Raw genomic sequence first — 21,612 nt, 5'->3', positions numbered from 1 at the left:
GACACATTGCTTTCAGTTTTGGTAGAAGTAATTTTCTTTCCTATGAGCTTCAGAATTCACAATGGTTGTCAACAATATGATGAATGTGTGTAGCCTTGAGCAAAATATTTGGTGGAAGATGCAAATCCTGCATTTTGTAATGAATATTTACTTAGCCTACAAAGTATACAAGTATTTATTTAGCCTCAGTTCCCATATATCTAGTTATCAATTCCTGATATAAGTACGTAAATGTCCCTGTTCCTACTACTCAATGTCAAATGAGTCCTACAGACATGTGCTAATACATTGTTATTGATCGACCGTGGAAGAACCTCGACTAACAAATTATATTTATACAAAGTCGGCATTGTTCTGACTATATTCAGAGCCGTTACCTGGCCCTTTAACTGTTCCATAGATATTTAACACAAGTAAGTATTTCAAGATTCCATTTCTTTTTTTTTAAGTTCCTTTTTCTGATCACATAAGCTTGACTGGATTTCTTCTTTTAGAAAGACAAGTCATATTCTCGTCTATGAAACATATTCACTCGATGCGAACTTAATATAACCTGGAGTATATTCAGATTTATACTTGTTTAAGCACAACATTCATGGTCTCAGAACAGATACACTAAATAAGCCATTCTAAAGTTCGTTACATTCCTTCAAGTCTGTTACATTCTCCAGAAAACCCACCCATCTTGACTCCATTCACCCCTACATGGCTACTACAACCACAAATAGATTTTGGGTGAATTATCTATAAAATAATAAACTTTAAAAAAAAATTCTAAATGTTCAAAAAATACAATTAATAAAATGATCAGATCATATGAGCCTAACTCCCCAATAATAAAAATATACCATGCAATGCTCCTTTCTGCCTCCCCAGCTGTCAATCAATTCAGGCACGTCCTGTATCGGTGACCACACGGTACATATACTGCATGTACACGATACACTCTATAGATGTGGTCTCTAGTAGTTATTCTCTGTAGAACAGCCTGTGATACAGATAGGAACTATCAGGATCGTGCCTGATCACTGAATAAGCTGGGAGTTCAAACACCAAACACAAGTAGAAGATAGGTTTGATAAAAAGTTTATGAATTTATGTGCCATTGGCCGAATAGTCTTTTGTAATAACAAAAACTCATGATGCAATAATACATGCACATGTTATATTATATTATATGTGACTCCATCAGTCCATTAATTTTATTACCCAGCATACCTGGTAACCTTTGATCCTTTCCATTTCTTTGCTGGCCAGTGGATTGCTTTTTACCACACACACAAGTGCCTTGACTGCTGCATAGAGACCTTCAACATCAGATGCCATTGCTACTAGACCAAGAATGGCAGCTGCTCCCCCGATATACTGCAAGGTTGTAGCCACAGGTTTGGGGACAAATGTTCTAACTCCTAAAGTAAAACACAAACAACTTATATAATGCCACTAAATTATCATAAGCTGGAAGGTGCACTAATAATACAAAACATTTCCACATTATATTTTTTTTTACTCCTTCAATGCAATAATTAAGAAGGCAAAGTCAAGAAACATTGGAACTTATAAGCAGAAATATCAAAAACAGTGGTGCCAATGCTGTGCTGTGAAACGTCACATATGTAGAAACCAAATAAGTAGGACAGGTTTGTCAGGAGTTAAAGGGGTATTCCCAATCTAACCATTTATGGCATATCCACAGGATATGCCATAAATGAATGCCCAGCTCTGGAACCCGCACCTATAACCAGAATGGTGGTCACCCCATCCCCGCCCTGGGAGGCAGCTGCCAGCTGCAGCATCCAGGCGAAGAATCAATGGATAGGCGGCTGCGCATGTGTCCAGCTCTCTCCATTGATTCTCCGCCTGGATGTGGGGCCGCCTAACTAGACAAGAAAAAAATATGGCATGAATGTCTTTGTTGGGAATACCTCGTTAAAGTCAGGTCCCTTACGGTCCCCTATCTGAGGGCAGCATAGGAAGGAAGGTAAGACGCTGAGCTCAGGATAAATAGTTTTCTCTGACCTATCTTTAGAACGGGGGCCCCCTGAACCCATCCCGCATGATAAGACAGCCACCGCATCCAGGCGGAGAACCAATAGAGAGGTGACCGCAGCTTTCTCCATTTATTAATAAGGAAGTTACAGAAACAGCCAAACCTGCTTGGCCAACTCTCCTATTCATTTGCCCCCTGGGTGCAGCGGCCGACATCTATGAGACATTTATGGAATATCCCATGAATATGCCATAAACGTTTCAGTTGAGGAACCCCTTTAAGAAGCCGGTGGGGCAAATGATAGTAAACTTTGTAACTGAGGATCCTAAACTCAATAAAACACAAAGTGGAGTAGAAAACTAAGGGATAGGTCCATATATACAAACATATAAATGAGTTTGTTTGCTATGGTGTGTGTCCTTTGTCAGCAATCATAGTGATACAGAAACCTACTTCCTGACCATTGAATACATAAATCATACAAATGTTACCTAGGTAGCCAATGAGTGCTGCTCCTATTGTCCGAGCAGGGCCATTTAAATGTCCAGCTGAGTTATGCAGTAACTTCACCGGGGTGGCATTTTCGTGAGATGATATTGCCAACTACAAAGAAAAAAAAGTAAGTAAAAAAAATACATATTTGAATATCAACATGCTATTATGCGTTAATTCACAAACTGGTCCTAAATGTATTCTTCACTAAGAATATAACTCCCCCTGTAACTCCGTAAGTATACAGTAGGTTCTCCCTTCAATGACTTGCAGTAAGATATTGCATGTACGTAGCTATGAGTCATACCCATAGACCCTTCCTAAAAAAGTTGTGTACTTAATGTTTTTTAAAAAAAAATGTATGCTTCTTTTGTGTTTGTTCTTCATTAAGGGGAGGAGAAGGAGGAAAATAACGGCAAGGAGAGGGAAGGGGCTAAAGATAAAGTGAGTTTTATGCATGCACCTTGGCATTCTCCTAAGAGGCCCTGGTGATTCCCTCTCAGGGATTTGTACTCGCCAAGGTATTAAAAGCGGTTCTCCAGGCATTTTATATTGATGGCCTATCCTAGGAAAAGGCCATTTCCCCGCCTATCAGATAATTGAAGGGGCCTCTTCAGTGTTTACCAGGCACAGCGCTGTACACATCCGCAGTGGCTGCGCCTGGGATAGCAGCTCAGTCCCATTCACTTGAATGGGACCGGAACTACAATCCCAGGCACAGCCGCTACGGATGTGTACAGCGTTGTGCCTGTAAACTGGGAAAAGGCTGCGGAGACTAACATCATGGCCCCATCAATCAGCTGATCGGTGGGGGTTCTGCGAGTTGGACCCCCACCGTTCTCATATTGATGGCCTATCCTAAGAATAGACCATCAATATAAAATACCAGGACAACCCTTTTAACAGAAAAAAAGGAAGACATCTAATGTTTGTATGATCTCAATCTTTAGATAGATTGCTCAGTGGTCTCAACTACCTATCTACGTCCGTATCTACAGATTTGTCTATCTGGTCTATTGTGTGTCTGTATGCATGGAGATATTTTGAGAACATACACAAATCATTTTAGAAATTCAGACTACAGGGACACAATGGACCTCACCTGCTTAGCAATTGCTTTGCTGTCCAGTTTATTGTAAACTTTCCGTATTCTTGCCACAGTTAGAGAAGAGACAGAAAGTGCATATAACCCAAAGGACACTTTTTCCTCTGGCACCAGGGATACCAGTGATGGAGTACCTGATTCAGACTTGGAATCCTTACCTGTAATATAACATAGAACAATGTCCATTAACTTAAAAGATTGACACAACATTCTATCTGATCATATTGATGCCTCAAAAAAAAATCAAAAAAAACCTCTGCATATGTATACAGGGTAAAAGTAAAAAGTCTGTAGATTGAAGTACTAAAAGACATTGGGACATAGATTTTTACTTGTACCAAACTAAAAGGGAAAAACAATATACGGTCTTTAAATTATGACTTAACACTTCCTACACCTCACTCAACTTTGAAAAAAGTGTCTAGAAAAAGGGGCATTGCTAAGAGGACCCGTAAAATGTACCAGATTTATTAAAACCGTGTGCCATTATTTTCTCGCAAAATACTGGTGCAAATTATGCCAGCCAGGCTTAAAGGAAACCTGTTCTTTTCTCCTGACCTTTTTATTTTAGTCCTTGTATTCCCCATAAAAGAACAATTCTGGAACTTATTTTCGTAGACTTCTGCAGTGTGCCATTTCTCTGTTATGCCTCCTAGAAATGTATGAATAAATTGACAACTGGGTGTTATCATTTCCCTTGTCAAAGGGGCGTGTCCCTACAGTCTCACTCTGTCAGCACTGATTGGACATGGTCAGCCTGTGTAGGGACACCCCCTCCAACTGGTAACACCCAGTTGTCAAGTTATTCATACATTTTTAGGAGGATTGGTACAACCTAATTATAAGAGAATATGTTCAAGAATTGTTTTTTCATGGAGATTACAATAATCTACTAAAACAGACACGTTAGAAAGGGGGACAAGTCCTTTTTAAAGAAGGGAAAAAGTGTTTAACATCTAGCAAGGTTCGTGAAATTTATCATACAGCATGTACCATTGGGATTAATTTGGCACAATTTCTGCCTGTCTGGTCTATAATTATCTCGTCTAACTCTACGACAGTGTTAATAAGTCGTCCCCACTATCTAATATTAAACAAAAGAGAAACTGATTTCATACACATTGTGGCTAGGAATGGGCCTTTAGTTTTCCAAAATTATACCTAAAAACTAGAGAAAGGGCACTGAGTGAAAGAGTGAATAGTAGAGCAGTCATACCACCAACACAGAAATTGATCTGTTTTTTACTGTCTGAAAGATTTATTCTACATGGTTGATGGCAAGGTCTAATATTTAACATTTACAAAGAATATTAAAAGGAACACTCAAAGAATACCAAAGAGAGAATCACGGTGCCATTCAGTGCCCTCCTAGGCCCTTCACTAGGCACAACACAGTGTTATTAGTTTTGCCAGGAGCATTGTTTAGCATTGTTTGATAGTCAACTTGAAAAACAAACATAAAAAAACTCACATGGGGAACAAACTGCTTGAAAGCTTCCAACAGAATTTGGTCCCAGGTCATAAATTACACCAACACTTGCTGCAGTCAAGACTTCCTCCAAAAAGTGAGTTGGTCCCAGGCGCCAAACAAGGGAAGAGAGTTGGCGTTGAGCTGGAGGAGTGCCAATGTAAGCGTAGACCGTGCTAAACACTGGTGGATTAACTGAACCAGACCCGCCAGGAGAACTGTGTACATAATGGAGCTGCACAGAAAAAATAAAATAAAAAATTAGATATATGAGATATATATAGATAGAAGAACTTACATTTTTATAAAAAAAAATATTAATAATAATATTCAATGGTTTACAATTTTGTGCAACGGGAAAATATAACCTTTACAAGTGGTATGACAAATTAATATGAAATTGTTTTATCTGAACCCACACGTAAGAAGCGGAAGTTTATGTCAAATAATGAGTATATTAATAGTGGTGCTGTGAATAATAAGAAATAAGTAAGTCACATAGAAGTGTTAGCGATTGTCAAAGACGTAAATATATAGCCTAGACCAGAGGTCATCATCCAACCAAAAAAAGAAAGTACAAATAAAATGTTACTTGTAAATGTGTGTAAATGGTTTCTTTATCTTTCTTTTGTATTTTTACTACTAGTAAATAGCCTACTAAACAAAGTAAAGCTTTGCATTTGCAGTTTGTTTTAATTTTTTTGCACTGCAATTATAGAAACGTTTAAAAAAATCCAGAATTACTTACCAGTAAATTGGTTTATGGAAAACCTCATGACAGCGCCAATGGAGATATATAAGTGCTCTCATAAAGCTTCCCGAAAACAATTACTGGTAAGTAATTCTGAATTTTCCAGTTTACCTCAAGGCAGAACCAATAGGAAACTACCAAAGGAAACCAAGGATGGACCATGAAAATAAAAACGTTTAACTTAATACGCACAGTTGATCTACCGGCTGGTTACATTTAACACAGCAGCCGGGTTTATCTTGCAAAATTGTCGGAAGAAAAAGGTTCATCTGCACCCTGAGGTTTGTATTAACTCCTTAAGGACACAGACAATTTTGGCCTCAAGGATAGAATTATTTTTTTATTTTTTTTCTTCCATGCATCCCAGCGTTCATTAATATTTTTATTTTTTGTTCGACATAGCTTTATGAGACTACATTTTTTTTGCAGGACATGTTGTACTTTTGTCAGGGATCATTACTATGTATATTGTCTGAAAAATATTATCCTCACACATATGTATATACATTTCAGTTCTTTGTGTAATATACTGATATATATAACAAGTTCTTTGTTCATGTCGGACACGCCTATGGAAGACACCGCCCCCTGGAATGCAAAGAGGAGTGTGCAGAAGAATGTATAGCAAAAGTTACAGCAGAAGAGCCAATGGAATTCAAGCAAGTCACACATCTATAGGGAGGGGCATGTGTCTTCTCTGTGTGTGTTTCTTTGTTCTGAATAAAAGTTCAGTCCCTCCTGGCTGACATTGAAGTTGTACCTCAGACATTTGTGTGGTGTACTTCTCTCCAGGCATGCCTTCAGCTTTCAATTTACAGAGGTGGTTATTCGGTGTGAAATGCGGACCTGACATTTGGTGCCGAAGCCGGGACCTCACTCGAGGAAAAATCAAAATCCGGACAGTCGACAATCACAGGGTGAAACAGAGGACTCAAAGTTGCCCACTGAAGGAATTTGATCACCTCCGCAATAACACGGTAAGCGAATTGATTTTATAAATCTTCGTCTTATCTGTGTTAGTGGGCAGTCTTGTAGCCATCTGTAGAACCCTTTTGTTGATTTCCTGGATTATCTCAGGCGACAGAGGTGATATTTTCCGCTGTGAGGTTGGAAACCTGTGAGACCCTAGTCGCGCCCGACTAACCATCCTCTGGGTAATTAGGGACTGGATAAAGTTATATAACACGACCAGAGAGCTGCAGACTGTGGAATTTTTAATATTTCCAGCGAGGCCAGAGAGTCTAAATAAATAAAGTTATATAACACGACCAGAGAGCTGCTGACTGTGGAATTTTTAATATTTCCAGCGAGGCCAGAGAGTCTAATTGAATATTTTTGAGAGTCTAATTAAAGATTTTTATAATTCTAGCGAGATGTAATGATAAATACATTGCAGACTAGAGATTATACTATTTCGGCGAGACTTAGCGTTGGAGACTGTGAAATTATATTATTTCCTGCCAGACCAAGAGTTGCAGATCGAAAATTGTTATATAAGTTACGTGTATAATATAGACTGTTAGAATGGATGGTTTACGGTCCATATTCAAATCTCCAGGATCGTGCGTAAAATGAAGAAATTGATGGAAGTGTGTGGGATCCATAGAGGAGGGCGGCTCCAAGCCGCAGATTGGGCAAAAGGTATTCTGGAGAACAAAGGGAAGTTGGAAGGTAGTAAGTTGATGGAAAGTGCTTTAGAGGGATTTGCAGAAGAGGAAGTTAGGAATAAGAAAGGTATTGTATGTTGTATGTATTAGAAAACACGACCAGCCGACGCCCGGTAATGGCGTCCGTACCTCATGTTGAGGGTGTCCTCATTGTTGGTGGGAAACCACCCCCCCCCCCTTCACAGCTGCGCACTGTGTTTCCAATGGGAGAGGCTGCCCCCCCCCTGCCCCTGATGTGGCCACGCCTGGCCCAACCAAATCAGTATGAAATAATCACCTTGTTAATTTTGTCATTTGTAGTGTTTTTTCTATTTACAGAAGTTCCAGTCTAGTTCACTGATGAAACAACACGTCATCATAATATAGAGATGGTGGCCGACAAATTGTACGGTTAAAGATGTGTTTGATACGTAGATAATTCCTATACAATGGTGTGATGAATGATTGCAGATACGTATGTTGTTTTGCCGGCATTGAAAGTGTTAAGATTGTGAGAAGCTGTGAGAAGTTGCGAGAAGCTGTGTGACCCCCCTCCCTCTCCCCTGTAGTGTGCTGTGTTTGGGAGGAGGAGGGGGGGGGCTGACTGGGTGCAGTCTGCAGGGCTGATGAGACAAAGGGATTTCAATATGCACTGCTGAGATATATATTTATGTAATGTGTACAAACCGAAATAAATTTCTTCTCTTTTGCACATGCGCTGTTGGTTATAAAAGTTACGATATTTATGTGTTCTGATGTGATCAGATTTCATGTGTTTTGATGTTAATTCAGATGTATTAAACTTTAGATACTGTGAGACACGGGGTTTTGAAAATGTATGTGCCCCCACCGTTCCCTATTTTTATATACAGTTTATTGGTTTGCAGTAATTAATGTTATCAGAGATAATATTTTCTGTTTTATTGAATAACTAACTACAATTGTTTTATTTTTGATTTCACACATGAGTTATGTCATTGTAAAGATCAAATGTATTTTCGTCAGGAAAAAGTCATTTTTTGTTTCAGGCTGTTGTACATTACAGAGGGTTAAATTAGTGTTATGTTGAGATGTCGTTTTGAACTCTGCTACATCACTCTCGCAGAGTCCACAAAGGGGGGAAGGGTGAAGGAACTGATCAGGTACAATTTTGGTTTGTTTTGAGTTAATTAATTTGGTTTCAGGAGATCTAAAAATGTGTAAGAGACCATCCCCCTCCAGCAAAGTTACACAGGAGGCAGAGGTGACGTCACTCACACGAGTCTTTATGGATTTAGATGTGGGAGAAGGCAAAACAAAAATTGTCTGGACATTGTTAATTTGATGTAAAGTTTTTAGGAATGTTTTCTTTTTATTTGTTTTTGTATTAATCAAGTATTTGCAGAACCTGATAAAAGTGAGATTCTCAAAGTGCTCGTGATTATCAGATGAGTGTGGAGAAGTGTATAACATTTGGTTTTATTTTAGAGAATGAAGACGCCACCCCTTTGAGATGTTCTATCTATATGTGACATGGGTTTTTAATGTAAATTTGTAATAAAGAGATATTTTATTATACAGTATGTACAAGCCGGGATACGAAGCACCAGGTAAATCATCCAGAAACCACTCTCACCTTCTTGTTCATCTCAAGGAGCGGAGCTGGAGGTGCTCGCTGAGGCTTGTAACCTGGCAGAAGGTAAGACGGCCGACATTTACACTGACTCTAGGTACGCTTTTGGCATCGCCCACAATTATGGGCCCATTGGTAGTAGGAACTTTATTGGATCATCGGGTAAGCCAATTGAGAGAGCGAGAGAAGACAGACCTGACAACAAGGATATGTGAAGCCAGGTGTCAGTAAATTGGCTTGTCCCTGGATACAATAATGCCACCACTAGGTTTGTAGCAGCCGGCATGATGTGCGCACGGCATGACATAGGTAAAACAGCAAAGGTACCTGTGAAAAGTGCAGCCCGGCCAGATTAACAGTCCCAGCGACTGCAGAACATACAACTACCGGAGGTAGAAGTGTATGACGCGGTGCTCGTATGTGTAGACCTATTCTCAGGGGGGCCTGAAGCCCGGCCTGTATTTTCCCCACTACAGACGTTGTGTGTAAGTGACAGGGGAACAATGGTATCCCAGGTATTGACCTGATGTTTGTACAATAAGATATCAGCAGTTCTCCAGATGTTATCCCAAAGTTAGTTTGTTTAATAATTGTATTTAAGAAGTGTTGTGGGAATATTAAATATTGAGGTTAAGTTTTATGTAAAGTTCTGGACCAGCCTTAGCATTGGACTATTAGAGTCATGCGTCAGATAAAAGGTACAGAAGTGGAATATTCCCATTAGAAAACATATTTATTTGTTTATTTTTATTTTTGTTGTGAAAGGGAAATTTTAGAGCAGAGAATTCTGTGCAGTGTATATGTGTATGTATAGATATGTATATAAAGAAGAAGAATCAATTTGTAAGTTTTAGTTACTGACCAGTGTGAACGTTTGATGTAAAGATGCTATTTGTTAATGTTTTTCTTCAATTGAATTATCTGATTAAGATCAATTAATGTTTATGCAATGAAAAAGCTTGTTCTCCACAGGAAGTGTCCAACTGGGAGCGGAAGGCGGGAGAACCAGATTCTAACAGAATGTGGACGGATAAAGGAAGGTGAACGGTGGCACCCAATTCACTCTTGATGGCACTTGTTTTGATGGTGTATGACCTCACATATGCCCCAAGACTGCAAGGATCGATTTGGTAAGATCTAATTGGTATGTCCCAGGTTTTACAGCTGTCGCTGCTAAATTCTGTTAGAGCTGTTTGATTTGCCTACAGAACAGTCCTGGCAGACCGGTGCCAACCTTATCATACCCGCCTCCCACGAAGAGAACAGACCTTGAGAGGCCTTCCCAGGTAGAACGAACCAGGTTAGAGTAAGAAAAATAGGTTTAAGACGCTTGTCAGATAAACATGTGGAATCTGTGTATCTTTCTGTGAGGTGGAGATGTTCTAGGCAATCAGCTGAGATCAAGGTACAAATCCTGCTGAAAGGGTATCACCAAGTGCAAATTAAATGTACCCAGTAAGTTACACATCTTCTAGGTGCCCTGTCCATTGTAACAGAGAAGTTTTTCCTTATATAAAGGTGTTTGATGTCATTTAGGGGCCTGACATTATTGTATGTACTTAGAACAACGTTTATAATGTATGCGGATGATGTTATCACCAGATTAGTATTTATTTTAACAATTGACAAGAGTTGGGGGTCCCCAGCAAGTGCCAGTAAACATGAACTAGAAGACTTTTAATATGATGAACTCCATCACTGAGATGCGGCAGGCACAGCCTGAGCCAGTACAACGCGTTTATCATGAACTGACGGCAGTGTCACAATTCTAAGCAGCCGCCCAGACGAGTAACTTGCCAGAGGAAGAGTACAGATGCGGAGGGTTTGATAGTCACAATACAACTCCACTAATCCGCCTACGTGGGATCTCACCCCAGGCTCACAACATGCGGTGCTATGTACAGCCTGATGACGTAAACTAAAGGAGACGGTGTCGGACAGATGAGAAGGACCAAACCAAGTCCTGATGACATCAGCAAAGTAAAGACCAAAGACCTGAGTGAATCCGTCAGCAGGATCAAGTGTTTTGATAAGTAAGTGACCAGGAGGGGGTAATAATAACTCCCCCACTGGACACCAACGTAGTCTGACTCCACAATTGTGTGGGTTACCCTGAGGGTGACAGTCAGTGAAGAGCAGAAGACAGGAGAAGAAGAAGACGATGGTGTACAGGACTGGCAATGAACTGATGGGACCCGAGACCTGAGGGTGATAGCATGAGATTGGTGACAGCATTATGTTATTAGCTGAGGCCCTATTGTTTATAATGTCTGAGGTTTATAATTATAATGTGTGTAAATATGCCACGGTGCTGCAAATTACAATCTGAGGAGTTTTATGTGAAGGTGTGAGGTGAAGGTCACTGTGCTGCCCATGACCTGTCATATCTGCAGGGGTAAAGTCCCATTAGGACAGTAAGTGACAGTGCGACAATTATTACTGTTAATAAAAATGTAGACCGGATTAATATATATATATATTACAACCAGCAACGGTTTGTAGATTATATCAAGACAACCATCCTGTATCCAGAGGAGAATAGGGAAAGTTAGGACCACTCCGACACCTTGGAAGTCCAGGTACAAAGGGGGGTTGCTCATCAGGAGTAGCTCGTCTCAAGCTGGTGAAGAAATCCAAAACCCCTACCCGCCTGGTTCGAGTGGTCAGTGGTAGGTTGCTAGGCAAGACTCAGGGATAGAGTAATAATATTTTTAGGGGGGACTGTCAGGGATCATTACTATGTATATTGTCTGAAAAATATTATCCTCACACATATGTATATACATTTCAGTTCTTTGTGTAATATACTGATATATATAACAAGTTCTTTGTTCATGTCGGACACGCCTATGGAAGACACCGCCCCCTGGAATGCAAAGAGGAGTGTGCAGAAGAATGTATAGCAAAAGTTACAGCAGAAGAGCCAATGGAATTCAAGCAAGTCACACATCTATAGGGAGGGGCATGTGTCTTCTCTGTGTGTGTTTCTTTGTTCTGAATAAAAGTTCAGTCCCTCCTGGCTGACATTGAAGTTGTACCTCAGACATTTGTGTGGTGTACTTCTCTCCAGGCATGCCTTCAGCTTTCAATTTACAGAGGTGGTTATTCGGTGTGAAATGCGGACCTGACATTTTATGTATGTGATAATTTTTGGTACATTTACATTATCGTTTAATTAACAGCATACACGGATCATAAATGACACTATAAATTTGTTGTGCAGGTTATTACAGTTGTGGGGATACCAAATATGTGTATATTATTTGATGTTTTGAAGTTAATTTATTGTAAAAAAAAAATGGCACTTGTGTGTATTTTTTTTTACAGATTTTTTCTTTTATTTAACATTACTTTTTTTTTTTTATTAATGTAACTTTTTTTTTGTAATCCCATAGGAGGATTTTTAATTTAGATTTAGATTTTTTAACTTTACTGTACTGGCCCTAACAACTGCCTCTGAACTAAGTATGCCCTAACAACAGGAAATATGGTCAGACAGCCCTGGGGTTCTTCAGTGGACCCTGGGCTGTCTGCCCATATAAGGCAAGTCTCTCGATCGCATCACAGTGATTCTCTGTGACACGATCTAAAGGGGGTTCCCCCCTTTCATTTGTCCTTTAGATGCCACAATCATCTCTGATCTCCGCATTCAAAAGGGATAATGGCAGAGATCAGTTTTTTCTCCGACCTTAGAGTCGGGCTGCAGATGTGTATTACAGCTGTTGCTCCGCTTCCGATCACACGGGCTTGACGTCTATGCTCTTCATTACGCGGCAACGTCCAGCTGCTCATGGCGAGAAAAGAAGTCAAGCGGTTTAGGTGTTTTCGATGGCCAAAAAAGGTTATTTGTATACATACACCCATACATATATGTCCCCACAATAGAGAATAATAGCTTGTCTCCCTAATGTACAAGTAATCTCTATTTCCCAAACATAGTTTTATTATATAGCTAAACTACCTCTAACCATTTAGAAATCAAAATGGACAGATGATGACCTAGAATTTAAAAACTGAAGAGGGGGGGGGGGGGGTTAACAACTGTGAAAAAAAACACAAACGTCTCAAAAGTCACAAAAATTGCATCCTTTGGGCTGATCCCGCAAATTTTCTAAAAATAAAGTGGATGTAGCTCAGCGGTAGTGGCGGGGCCACTGCCGCTTGAAAGATTTACTGTAATTTACGGCAGTATCTGGTGTATATTATAGCAAAAATCTATACCAGCTACTGGCTGGTGTAGATTTCACTCAGTGGCGCACAGCGTGCATCTCTTAAAAAAATTTGATGCATCTTCCTCCAGCTTGTTTCCTATAAAGACTGTCGTATGAAAGACCAATCTTAATAACTTCCTCTTTATGCCTTTATTGGGGATGCCCTATTCATTACTAACAGAAAAAAGGCAATACCATAAACAATATTGAGGATCCAGGCCATCTCGATACCCCTACTAAAGTTAAAAAAAAGTCTAAGGTAAAGCAAAAAAATATAACTAAATCACAACAGTGTCGTTTCCAAAAAGAAACCAGCAAAAAAAACATAATAAAGAACGGACTGAAAGTCTAGCAGCAAACTTATCAGACAGACTGGTAAGAAAACCATTTACCTCTTACCTATAGGTTTTTTGGCCCTATCACCAACCTGACCACAATACTTTGTGAGGGAAAACTGCTGTACCAATGGAAGGTGACCCGCAATAGATGTGGTGTATTTTATCCTGGCACTTTATGGAATAGCTATAGAAATGCTCAGGGTACAACCACCCATGTGGAGGCTGTAGTAGAAAACGGTCTCCAGAGCCCTACAGGAAAAGTGACTGAGTGGTCCTAACAAGAACCTGATCATAGCAGTACTGATATTAGTAAGCACACTAGACCCCCTGCAGCGGAGATAGAAAAAACGCATGAAGTAATTCATCAAGCTGCCGCCTACTTACTTAGGCTTGGAAAAAACTGAAGCCGGGGAAAAAAAAACTGACTATGCAAGGACCCGGCACTGATATCAGAGGAGGGAGTTAGGTCCATGCCGATCTGATCCACCCATCTGGCATATCTGAGGAAGGATCTCTATGCCGGCAGAAAAGAACCCTCAGGAGACTTCCCCATGGAGCTCCATAATTTCCATTAAAACAGAAGAATCCTTCTCTGCTGCTGTCATGAGAAAGGACAGGAAACACTGGAGATTGGTGGAAGGGAAGGGGAATATATTCTCCGTTTCCTGTCCTTTTCATGTGACCAAGGTCTATCTCCATTGGTGTTGTCATGAGGCGATTTGGAAAATTCTATTCTTACTACCATTTTTTTTTGCTATTGTTATCACAATTGGGGTGAAATCACACGCTGCGGATTGGTTGCTGATTCTGCACCAAAAATCCATAACAATTTACATCACAATGCATGTTGATGGGGTTTTAAAAAAAAAAAAAACCCTGACCCCATGTAGCGAAAAAAAAGAAAGTCTGGAATTTATAATTTGCAGAAGATTTTTTTTTCGCCACGTCTGGACTCTTATACAGATTGCTTAAAAAATATTCAGATGTCTAAGTGACTTGTATAATGGGGAAGAAGAGGAGTGTTTGGATCCAGCGCTGTATGCAGTTTAAACTGCATACAGCGCTGGATCCAAACACTCCTCTTCTTCCCTGCTTCAGACCGTGTGCCGACACGAGGATCCGGGCGCTATTTGTGACACAACCCATAGTGTCAGGTGAGCTGGAGGATTCCTCCCCCCCTTCTTTTCCTATTTTGACTTGTATAATATTTATAGACTATTAGATCCAATTAAAATTATTGAGATTAACAAAAAGCGTGAAATACTAAATGTACAGCAGACCATGTAACAGCAAAGAACTGAAAGTTAAAAACTATTTACAACATTTCACAGGTATAAGGCATAAAATATTGAGTAACTGTATTTAGCAATGTAACAAAGGATCAGTACCAGATAAGTAAAAAGAAAAAATAGAATTACAAGGTGTCCGCTAAAGTTACTTCGTATTTTACATAGGTTTAAAGTGTGATATGCGGTAAAATATCTAGAAAAACAAACTTACCTTTACAGTACTGACTAGCTGCCCATCAAGGTAGAGAGTAGCGGTGCTATTTTTCAGCATGCCTTTACTCATCACTAGAACCAGGTGATGCCATTGACCTTCCATTATCAGCTCACCGCATCGAAATCGGGCACAACAAGGTAGGATCTCATAGAAAGAAGACTCTTCACTAAAGTCATCCACTGAAGAGCAAATATGACAAGGAGATATTATTTAAAAATACACGGGTGTTAGTGTTTAAGTCCGAATTACTTTGTAAAAAAAGAAAAGACCCATCAGGTTGTGAAGGCCGATAATAACGGTACCCAAATAACACTATGGATAGCAAGTTTTTATATTCATATATCCTTTAGGAGAATCAATAATTGAAATCCTTATGGGATTGTGTCCACTGAGAGATGCATCATTAGAATAATAATTTACTTCTACGTAATTCATACATATACTATATATTCCATGTATGAAACTAGGGCAATGATCAATGCTTGCCGTTATAGTACCATTAAGAACAATATATAAAATGAACACAACTCTTTGCTGTTACCCACAAATTGAGTTTTATCAGAAATAAGACATTCACACGCGGCAGACTTATTTCAGAAATTTCTACAAATGAAAATGTGTTACATATATTGTTCTGCAGCACGTGCCTGGAATTCTGCAAGTCCCGATGACATGAATGGGACAGACACAGAAATATCCGCAACAAATCTGCCACATGTGAATATACCCTAATAGATTAATTTAAAATCTAGGTTAGTAGTTTGTACAGTGCCAGGAATTCATGTGATGTATATCAAACAACTGAACCCAAATATGCAAGAATGGCCATCCTATTAAAATATCCCCTATAAAATATCAGATGTCAACAATATGACGAACAGGGTACATTAATACTTGCTATGATCTCACCACATTCAGCACCTCCATGGCTAGCTCTCACCCAATTTGGATGATGGACAAGAGGACATTTTCCAGTCTTTTGACCCTAAAGCCAAGTGGCAAAATATTGCCGTATATCACCCCGACACGGACATAGTGACTCTTCATTTCTAGGTCTTACCGAAGAAGATTGTATGCAATGACTGGGCACAAGCTCACATTTACCATAGTTTTGAAGTAGTTCTTCCTTTGTTGACACGATCAGGGACTTGTCCTTTGCAGAAAATACAATGGCTAGACAGACATAGTGCTGCTCAGAGGTGTTTGCTCGTCGGACAATGGTAAGCAGCCTCACTGGGTGATTATTTGGTGGAGTACTGAAATGCTCAATGCAGAACCATGTGGAATATGTCAAACCAGAAGGTGGTGGGAAAAGATGTTCACCTAAAAAAAACAAAAAACTGTCAAATCTAAAGAACACTCATTTGTAAATAGTTTAAGTTTTAATAGTTAATTAAAGGTGGCCATACACATTAAATAACTGTTGGCCGAACACCAACGTTTGGTATTCCACCCGACCCCCATATACACTCGACTGAGCGTGCATGTTTATGTCAATGGGAAGAGGACATGGTGGCTTATCTTAATGGGAACAAAGAATCGGGCATGTTAAAAACTTGGTTGTTTCATCACTTTTCGATTGGTACATTTATAGCTAAACAAGCTATGCAGCCCCTTTATTCCCAGAGATTTGACACCCCCTTCCCCCAATCAGAAAGTGATGGCATAACTTAGTGCTATGACATCACGTTATAAGATGGGAATAACCCTATAACAAATGTGGATAATCAAAGATCTGTATTTTTTTATTTTTGCTGGTTTTTTACAATTATGCATTTCTACTTCAAGTTATCTGTATTGTGTCAGCATTTATACAGTAATAAGCAGAAATAAAGTAGCATATTTAGTTTAGATTACCCAATATTATTTCAATGCGGCGGATGCCAAGCTAGAAAAAAAGCATTCCAACAAATAGCATTTGATTTCATTAGCATGACTTACTCAAGAAATTAATTACCTGTTCCTATGCCACTCAGCACTGTGCCATCCATAAGCCCTGTGGTAACGGCATTACTGTTTAATGCATTGTGAGGAGCCAAACTTGGCAAGAAAAGGCACCTAATAAAGAGAAAATACATTGAGATCTCTAAAAACACTAAATTCATATTTATGGGAAGAAAAATTTACAGGATAAATACATTTGAATGTCTTTATATTCCAGAAGCTCCTTCCCCATACATTGCATTTGCAGATGCAGAATCACTTAGGCTTCGTTCACATCTGCGTCAGGGCGCCGAACATGTGTTCCGTCAGAGCTTTCCGTCAGGGGAACCCATGAACGGAACCCTGTCGGAAAACCATACGTTTCTAGTTGCATCAGCATTGATTTAAATGATGACGGATCCGGGCAAGTGGTTTTCATTTGTCATCGTTGTTTAAGGGCGCCGTCATTTTGACGGAATGAATAACGCAGTTTACTACGGTATTGATTCCGTCAAAACAACGGAAACCTTACACAACGGTGACAAACGGAAACCATTTGCACCGGATCCATCACCATTGAAAGCAATGGTGATGCAAACAGAAACCTGTGGTTTCCGTTTTGCAGTCAGGGTTCCGTTCATGGTTTCCCCTGACGGAAAGCTGAGATGGAACCCCTGAGCGGAGTCCTGACGCAGATGAGAATGAAGCTTTACAGGTAATTATCAATCACATTATTTTATCAAATCAATTATTTGTTTATTTCATCCATTGTAGACATTTCTTATTAGGGTTTACCAATAGCTTTGCTCATCCTTAGTTTACGTTTTCATTGGCAGAACGCAAGAAATAAAGTGAAGTATGATACTTACACAGAAAGAGCAGTAGAGAGGAAGATCACACTCCTCAACCTTGCATAACAAAATCAGATTTATAGGTCATTCAGGGTATGAGAAAAGCTAAAGGACTAACGCGAATAAGCCACTGCAGTGATTCAATCATTATACATATATAAGGCGAATAAAGTAAAAACATAAAAAAAATAATACACAACAGCCTTACCCAAAGCCTTCCAGGGAAGTGTCAAATTCCACAAAGGCAGGAGTGACTGATGATCCATGAAGCCTAATATCATGTGGTGTTGTCATAGAAACCAGGCACTTTACCCTGGTCAGGGGCACGGTGCATCCTTCTGCGGATTTTACCAAGCTGCGGCTTATCCGGTAATGTTTGTCTTCTCCTACGCAGAACACGCTGTCAGAGCCCAGGCCCTCGGTGGACATGATCATGCTACCTGTGTGCAGCACGGAAACAGATTTGTCAGAGCAGAGATGGAAAACAAAAAAACAAACAAAAAAAACACCAGTTCCCCATCTCCGCTAAGGCTCTATTCATAACATTGGCATCAATTATCACTTACACCAGCCAGGTTACATATGACTGTTCCGTTGTATCGCTTACTGGTCCACAATTATTGCTAAATGACTTGCAGAGCCCATGACATTAGAAGGTTTCAGCAATAAACTATTAACAAAATATATAAAAAAATATATAATTGATATAATTTACATGGCAGGGAAAACCAATGGAATTCATGTTTTCAAAAGAATTTGGGAACATTGCCTGTAAATAGTGATGATTGGGACTGAGTAAAATGCATACACAACCATTTTTTTCTGTTTTTTTTTAATTAAATGTTTGAAATTAACATTTACATTATTGTAAAAGGCGTGACATATATTAATCAGGTTTACACTATATATTTTTTATCTATTTATTTAAAAATTAAAAAAACATTGTTTGTATGGCTGAAAAATAGCACGTATCTATTCAGTTCAACCTATTCTCCTGCAATGTTGATACAGAGGAAGGCAAAATCCTCCATGAGGAAGTTGCCCATTTTCCTCATTTTAGGGGGAAACTAATCATCCAAATATTGCAATGAACGACCCATGTGCAGTAATGTAGTGCTCATAACTTGTAATATTATTACACTCAACAAAGACATCCAGGACCCTTGAACTCTTTCAGTGAATTCACCATCACAACTTCCCCTGGCAGAGAGTTTGATAGACTCACTGCTCTTACAGTAAAGAATCCCCTTCTATGTTTGTGTAGAAACCTTCTTTCCTCTAGACGGAGAGGATGCCCCCTTGTTATAGTTATCATCCTAGGTAGAAATTTTTCATTAGACAGATGTGACTATCCACTTTTCACAGTGGGCACTAGAGCAGTCACAAAATGTGCCAGATTAAGAGTGTGAGCCTTTTTTCTTTTACACAAAATACAGGTATAAAGTAAACTAGCCAAAAGGTAGCGTAAGGGAAAATGTCTAACATACCTAGCAAGTTTTGCTAAATTTGTCATACAGCGTGCACCATTGTGACAACTTTGGCGGTTTCGGCCTGCCTGGTCTAGTGTTATGCTGTCTACATTTAGGACAGTATTTCCCTTCTACAGACTTCCATCTAAAATCTATTGAGACATTCCCATAGTGAGACATTCCCTTCAATGTCAATATATACTATAAATTCTTGAACCACAGAATCAAATGTTCTGGTGCAAACCCCCCCGCACCATCATTAACCTTTGTCACACGCGAATACTATTTTATACCAAGTACAAGCTATGAATAATAAGTGCATACATTTATACTCTCAACTCTACTTTTTTCATCAAACTTCACATTTGCAGTCCCAAAAAATGTCCATACTGCATTACTGAACTAGGGAGAGATGTAGTAATAGTCTACAGCTCTAAGATAATCAGTAATCAATGGACTCAAAAGACTTGCTGAAACCCTGCAAATTATTGTGGGAATCCTCCTGGCTATTAATGCAATTCCCCAATATATTCTTAAAAGGGACTTGAAAGCTAGAGCCTCACTTTAAAGGCTATGTAAATCTTTGATTGACCTTTTTATTTGAAAAAAAAAAAAAAAGCCTTTCAGTGTGATTGGTGCAAATTTATAAATCGTTTTTATTAAAAATTGTAACTTTTTGAGATACAGCTGCTCTGTATTCTCTATACATAGCAGCTGTATCTTTCGCTGAATCCTGTAACCGTCTAGTCAGCGGGACTGACGAGTTCAGTGACAGAGGGTCCTGCGAGTCTCTGACATGCAAGATCCACCTGTTATCCATCACAACTCAGTTCATAACTTAGAAGTGATAGATTACAGGTGGATTCTGCGGGTCAGAGACAGGACCCGCCGATACTGAACCCGTCATGTCCGCAGGACTGACGATTACGGTCATAGCGAAGGATGTAGCTGCTCTGTATAAAAAATACAGGGCAGCTGTATCTCAGAAAGTAAAAATAATTTTTGATAAAAACTATTTATAAAGTTGCATTAATCACACCGATTGACCTTTTTATAAAAAAGAAACGCCTTTCAAAAGGTTTACATAGGTTGCACTGTATTAAAAAAAAAAGCTAACAAACAAAGTGGCATTGATGAGCCACAAGACTCTATACAGGACTAAGGCCCTCTTCAAATCACTTTAGTGATGTACGTTAAGCGTATACCGCGGGAAAAATCCTGGCATGCATTCCATATCCATAGGGCTCCATTAACCCGATGGAGGCTAAAACAGTGTCCGAGAGTGTAGTAGACTACGATATACTATATAACTACAATGGGATCCTATGGATGATATATTCCACTGTATACAGTGAGAAATGTTGCAGCCTTCCATCGGAGGTATATATAGCTTTTCCATAGCGTGATTTAAACAGGGCCTAAGCAAGACAGATTATTATTAGAAATATTTTCAGTAACGTCATACCAGTGTAACGCTAAATAAAAAGCTCTGGAACGCATACTCTAACAATGACAATATAGTCAGCAGTACATTAGGAAACGTGGGACAGAATGCGTGGGAGCACTTGAGATCAGTTGATAATCAAACGGATTGCATTTCTATCTGATCTACGACTAAACTGTAATTTTGGAACATACGGGCTGACCTGACCGTTTTTGAAAGCTGAAAAGTAAATACGCAATCTAAAGCTGAAGAGGTAAGAAAAACACTTGATTAAAATATCTACAAAATTAGATCAACATACTATACCGAATGGATAGGGTTAGAAGAGGGAGTGTTCTATGTGTAAAATCTGATTTTACTAGCAGTCTCAACCTGCTTCAAACTGGTTTTTTTTGTTAAGTATGGCTAAAAGTCATTAAATGCATGTTATCTTACTTCGAATGGCCTAACTGGTGGCATTAAGGATAGACCGACAGTGTATGGCTAGCTATACAATGACTGGAAATAGTGCTAAATTGTGCGGAGACTTCCTGCTTTGAGAGGGGAAAAAGTGCTGACCCTTTTTTTTTTCCGAGAACAGAGCTACTTCATCAGGGGTGGAACAATTCCATCCTCAAATTGTCACAGGTGCGTTACCGAGGGAACGGACTTTTGAAACCTTATTTGTTCTTCCCCCTAATAATATGTGATTATTTGGATGCTCGGAGAATGATGAAGTGTCGTCTCACCATACGCAAATTTTCACTAGGGAACCTCTCATTATGGCATGTAAGGCTATTGCCCTGCACTGGGTGACTCCTTCCTCCCCA

At 39.4% G+C, this 21,612-nt stretch overlaps 1 protein-coding gene across 4 annotated transcripts in view; it reads right to left on the bottom strand.

Annotated features, from left to right (window-relative positions):
- The window catches only part of WDFY3 (WD repeat and FYVE domain containing 3), a 242,538-nt gene that overhangs the window by 85,413 nt on the left and 135,513 nt on the right, over positions 1 to 21,612 (bottom strand). For all 4 annotated transcript variants that reach the window (XM_075861070.1, XM_075861080.1, XM_075861090.1 and 1 more), the window contains 8 exons: positions 18,099 to 18,330; positions 17,074 to 17,174; positions 16,221 to 16,439; positions 15,114 to 15,295; positions 5,059 to 5,290; positions 3,585 to 3,745; positions 2,482 to 2,593; positions 1,219 to 1,409 (listed from right to left, as the gene is read on the bottom strand). In XM_075861070.1, coding sequence (XP_075717185.1) covers positions 1,219 to 1,409; positions 2,482 to 2,593; positions 3,585 to 3,745; positions 5,059 to 5,290; positions 15,114 to 15,295; positions 16,221 to 16,439; positions 17,074 to 17,174; positions 18,099 to 18,330 — 1,430 coding nt within the window. The remainder of the gene's footprint in view (positions 1 to 1,218; positions 1,410 to 2,481; positions 2,594 to 3,584; positions 3,746 to 5,058; positions 5,291 to 15,113; positions 15,296 to 16,220; positions 16,440 to 17,073; positions 17,175 to 18,098; positions 18,331 to 21,612) is intronic.

Source organism: Rhinoderma darwinii, chromosome 1 (assembly GCF_050947455.1).
Source record: "Rhinoderma darwinii isolate aRhiDar2 chromosome 1, aRhiDar2.hap1, whole genome shotgun sequence".
NCBI classification, from domain to species: domain Eukaryota; kingdom Metazoa; phylum Chordata; class Amphibia; order Anura; family Rhinodermatidae; genus Rhinoderma; species Rhinoderma darwinii.
This window is presented reverse-complemented; position numbering and strand designations above follow the sequence as displayed.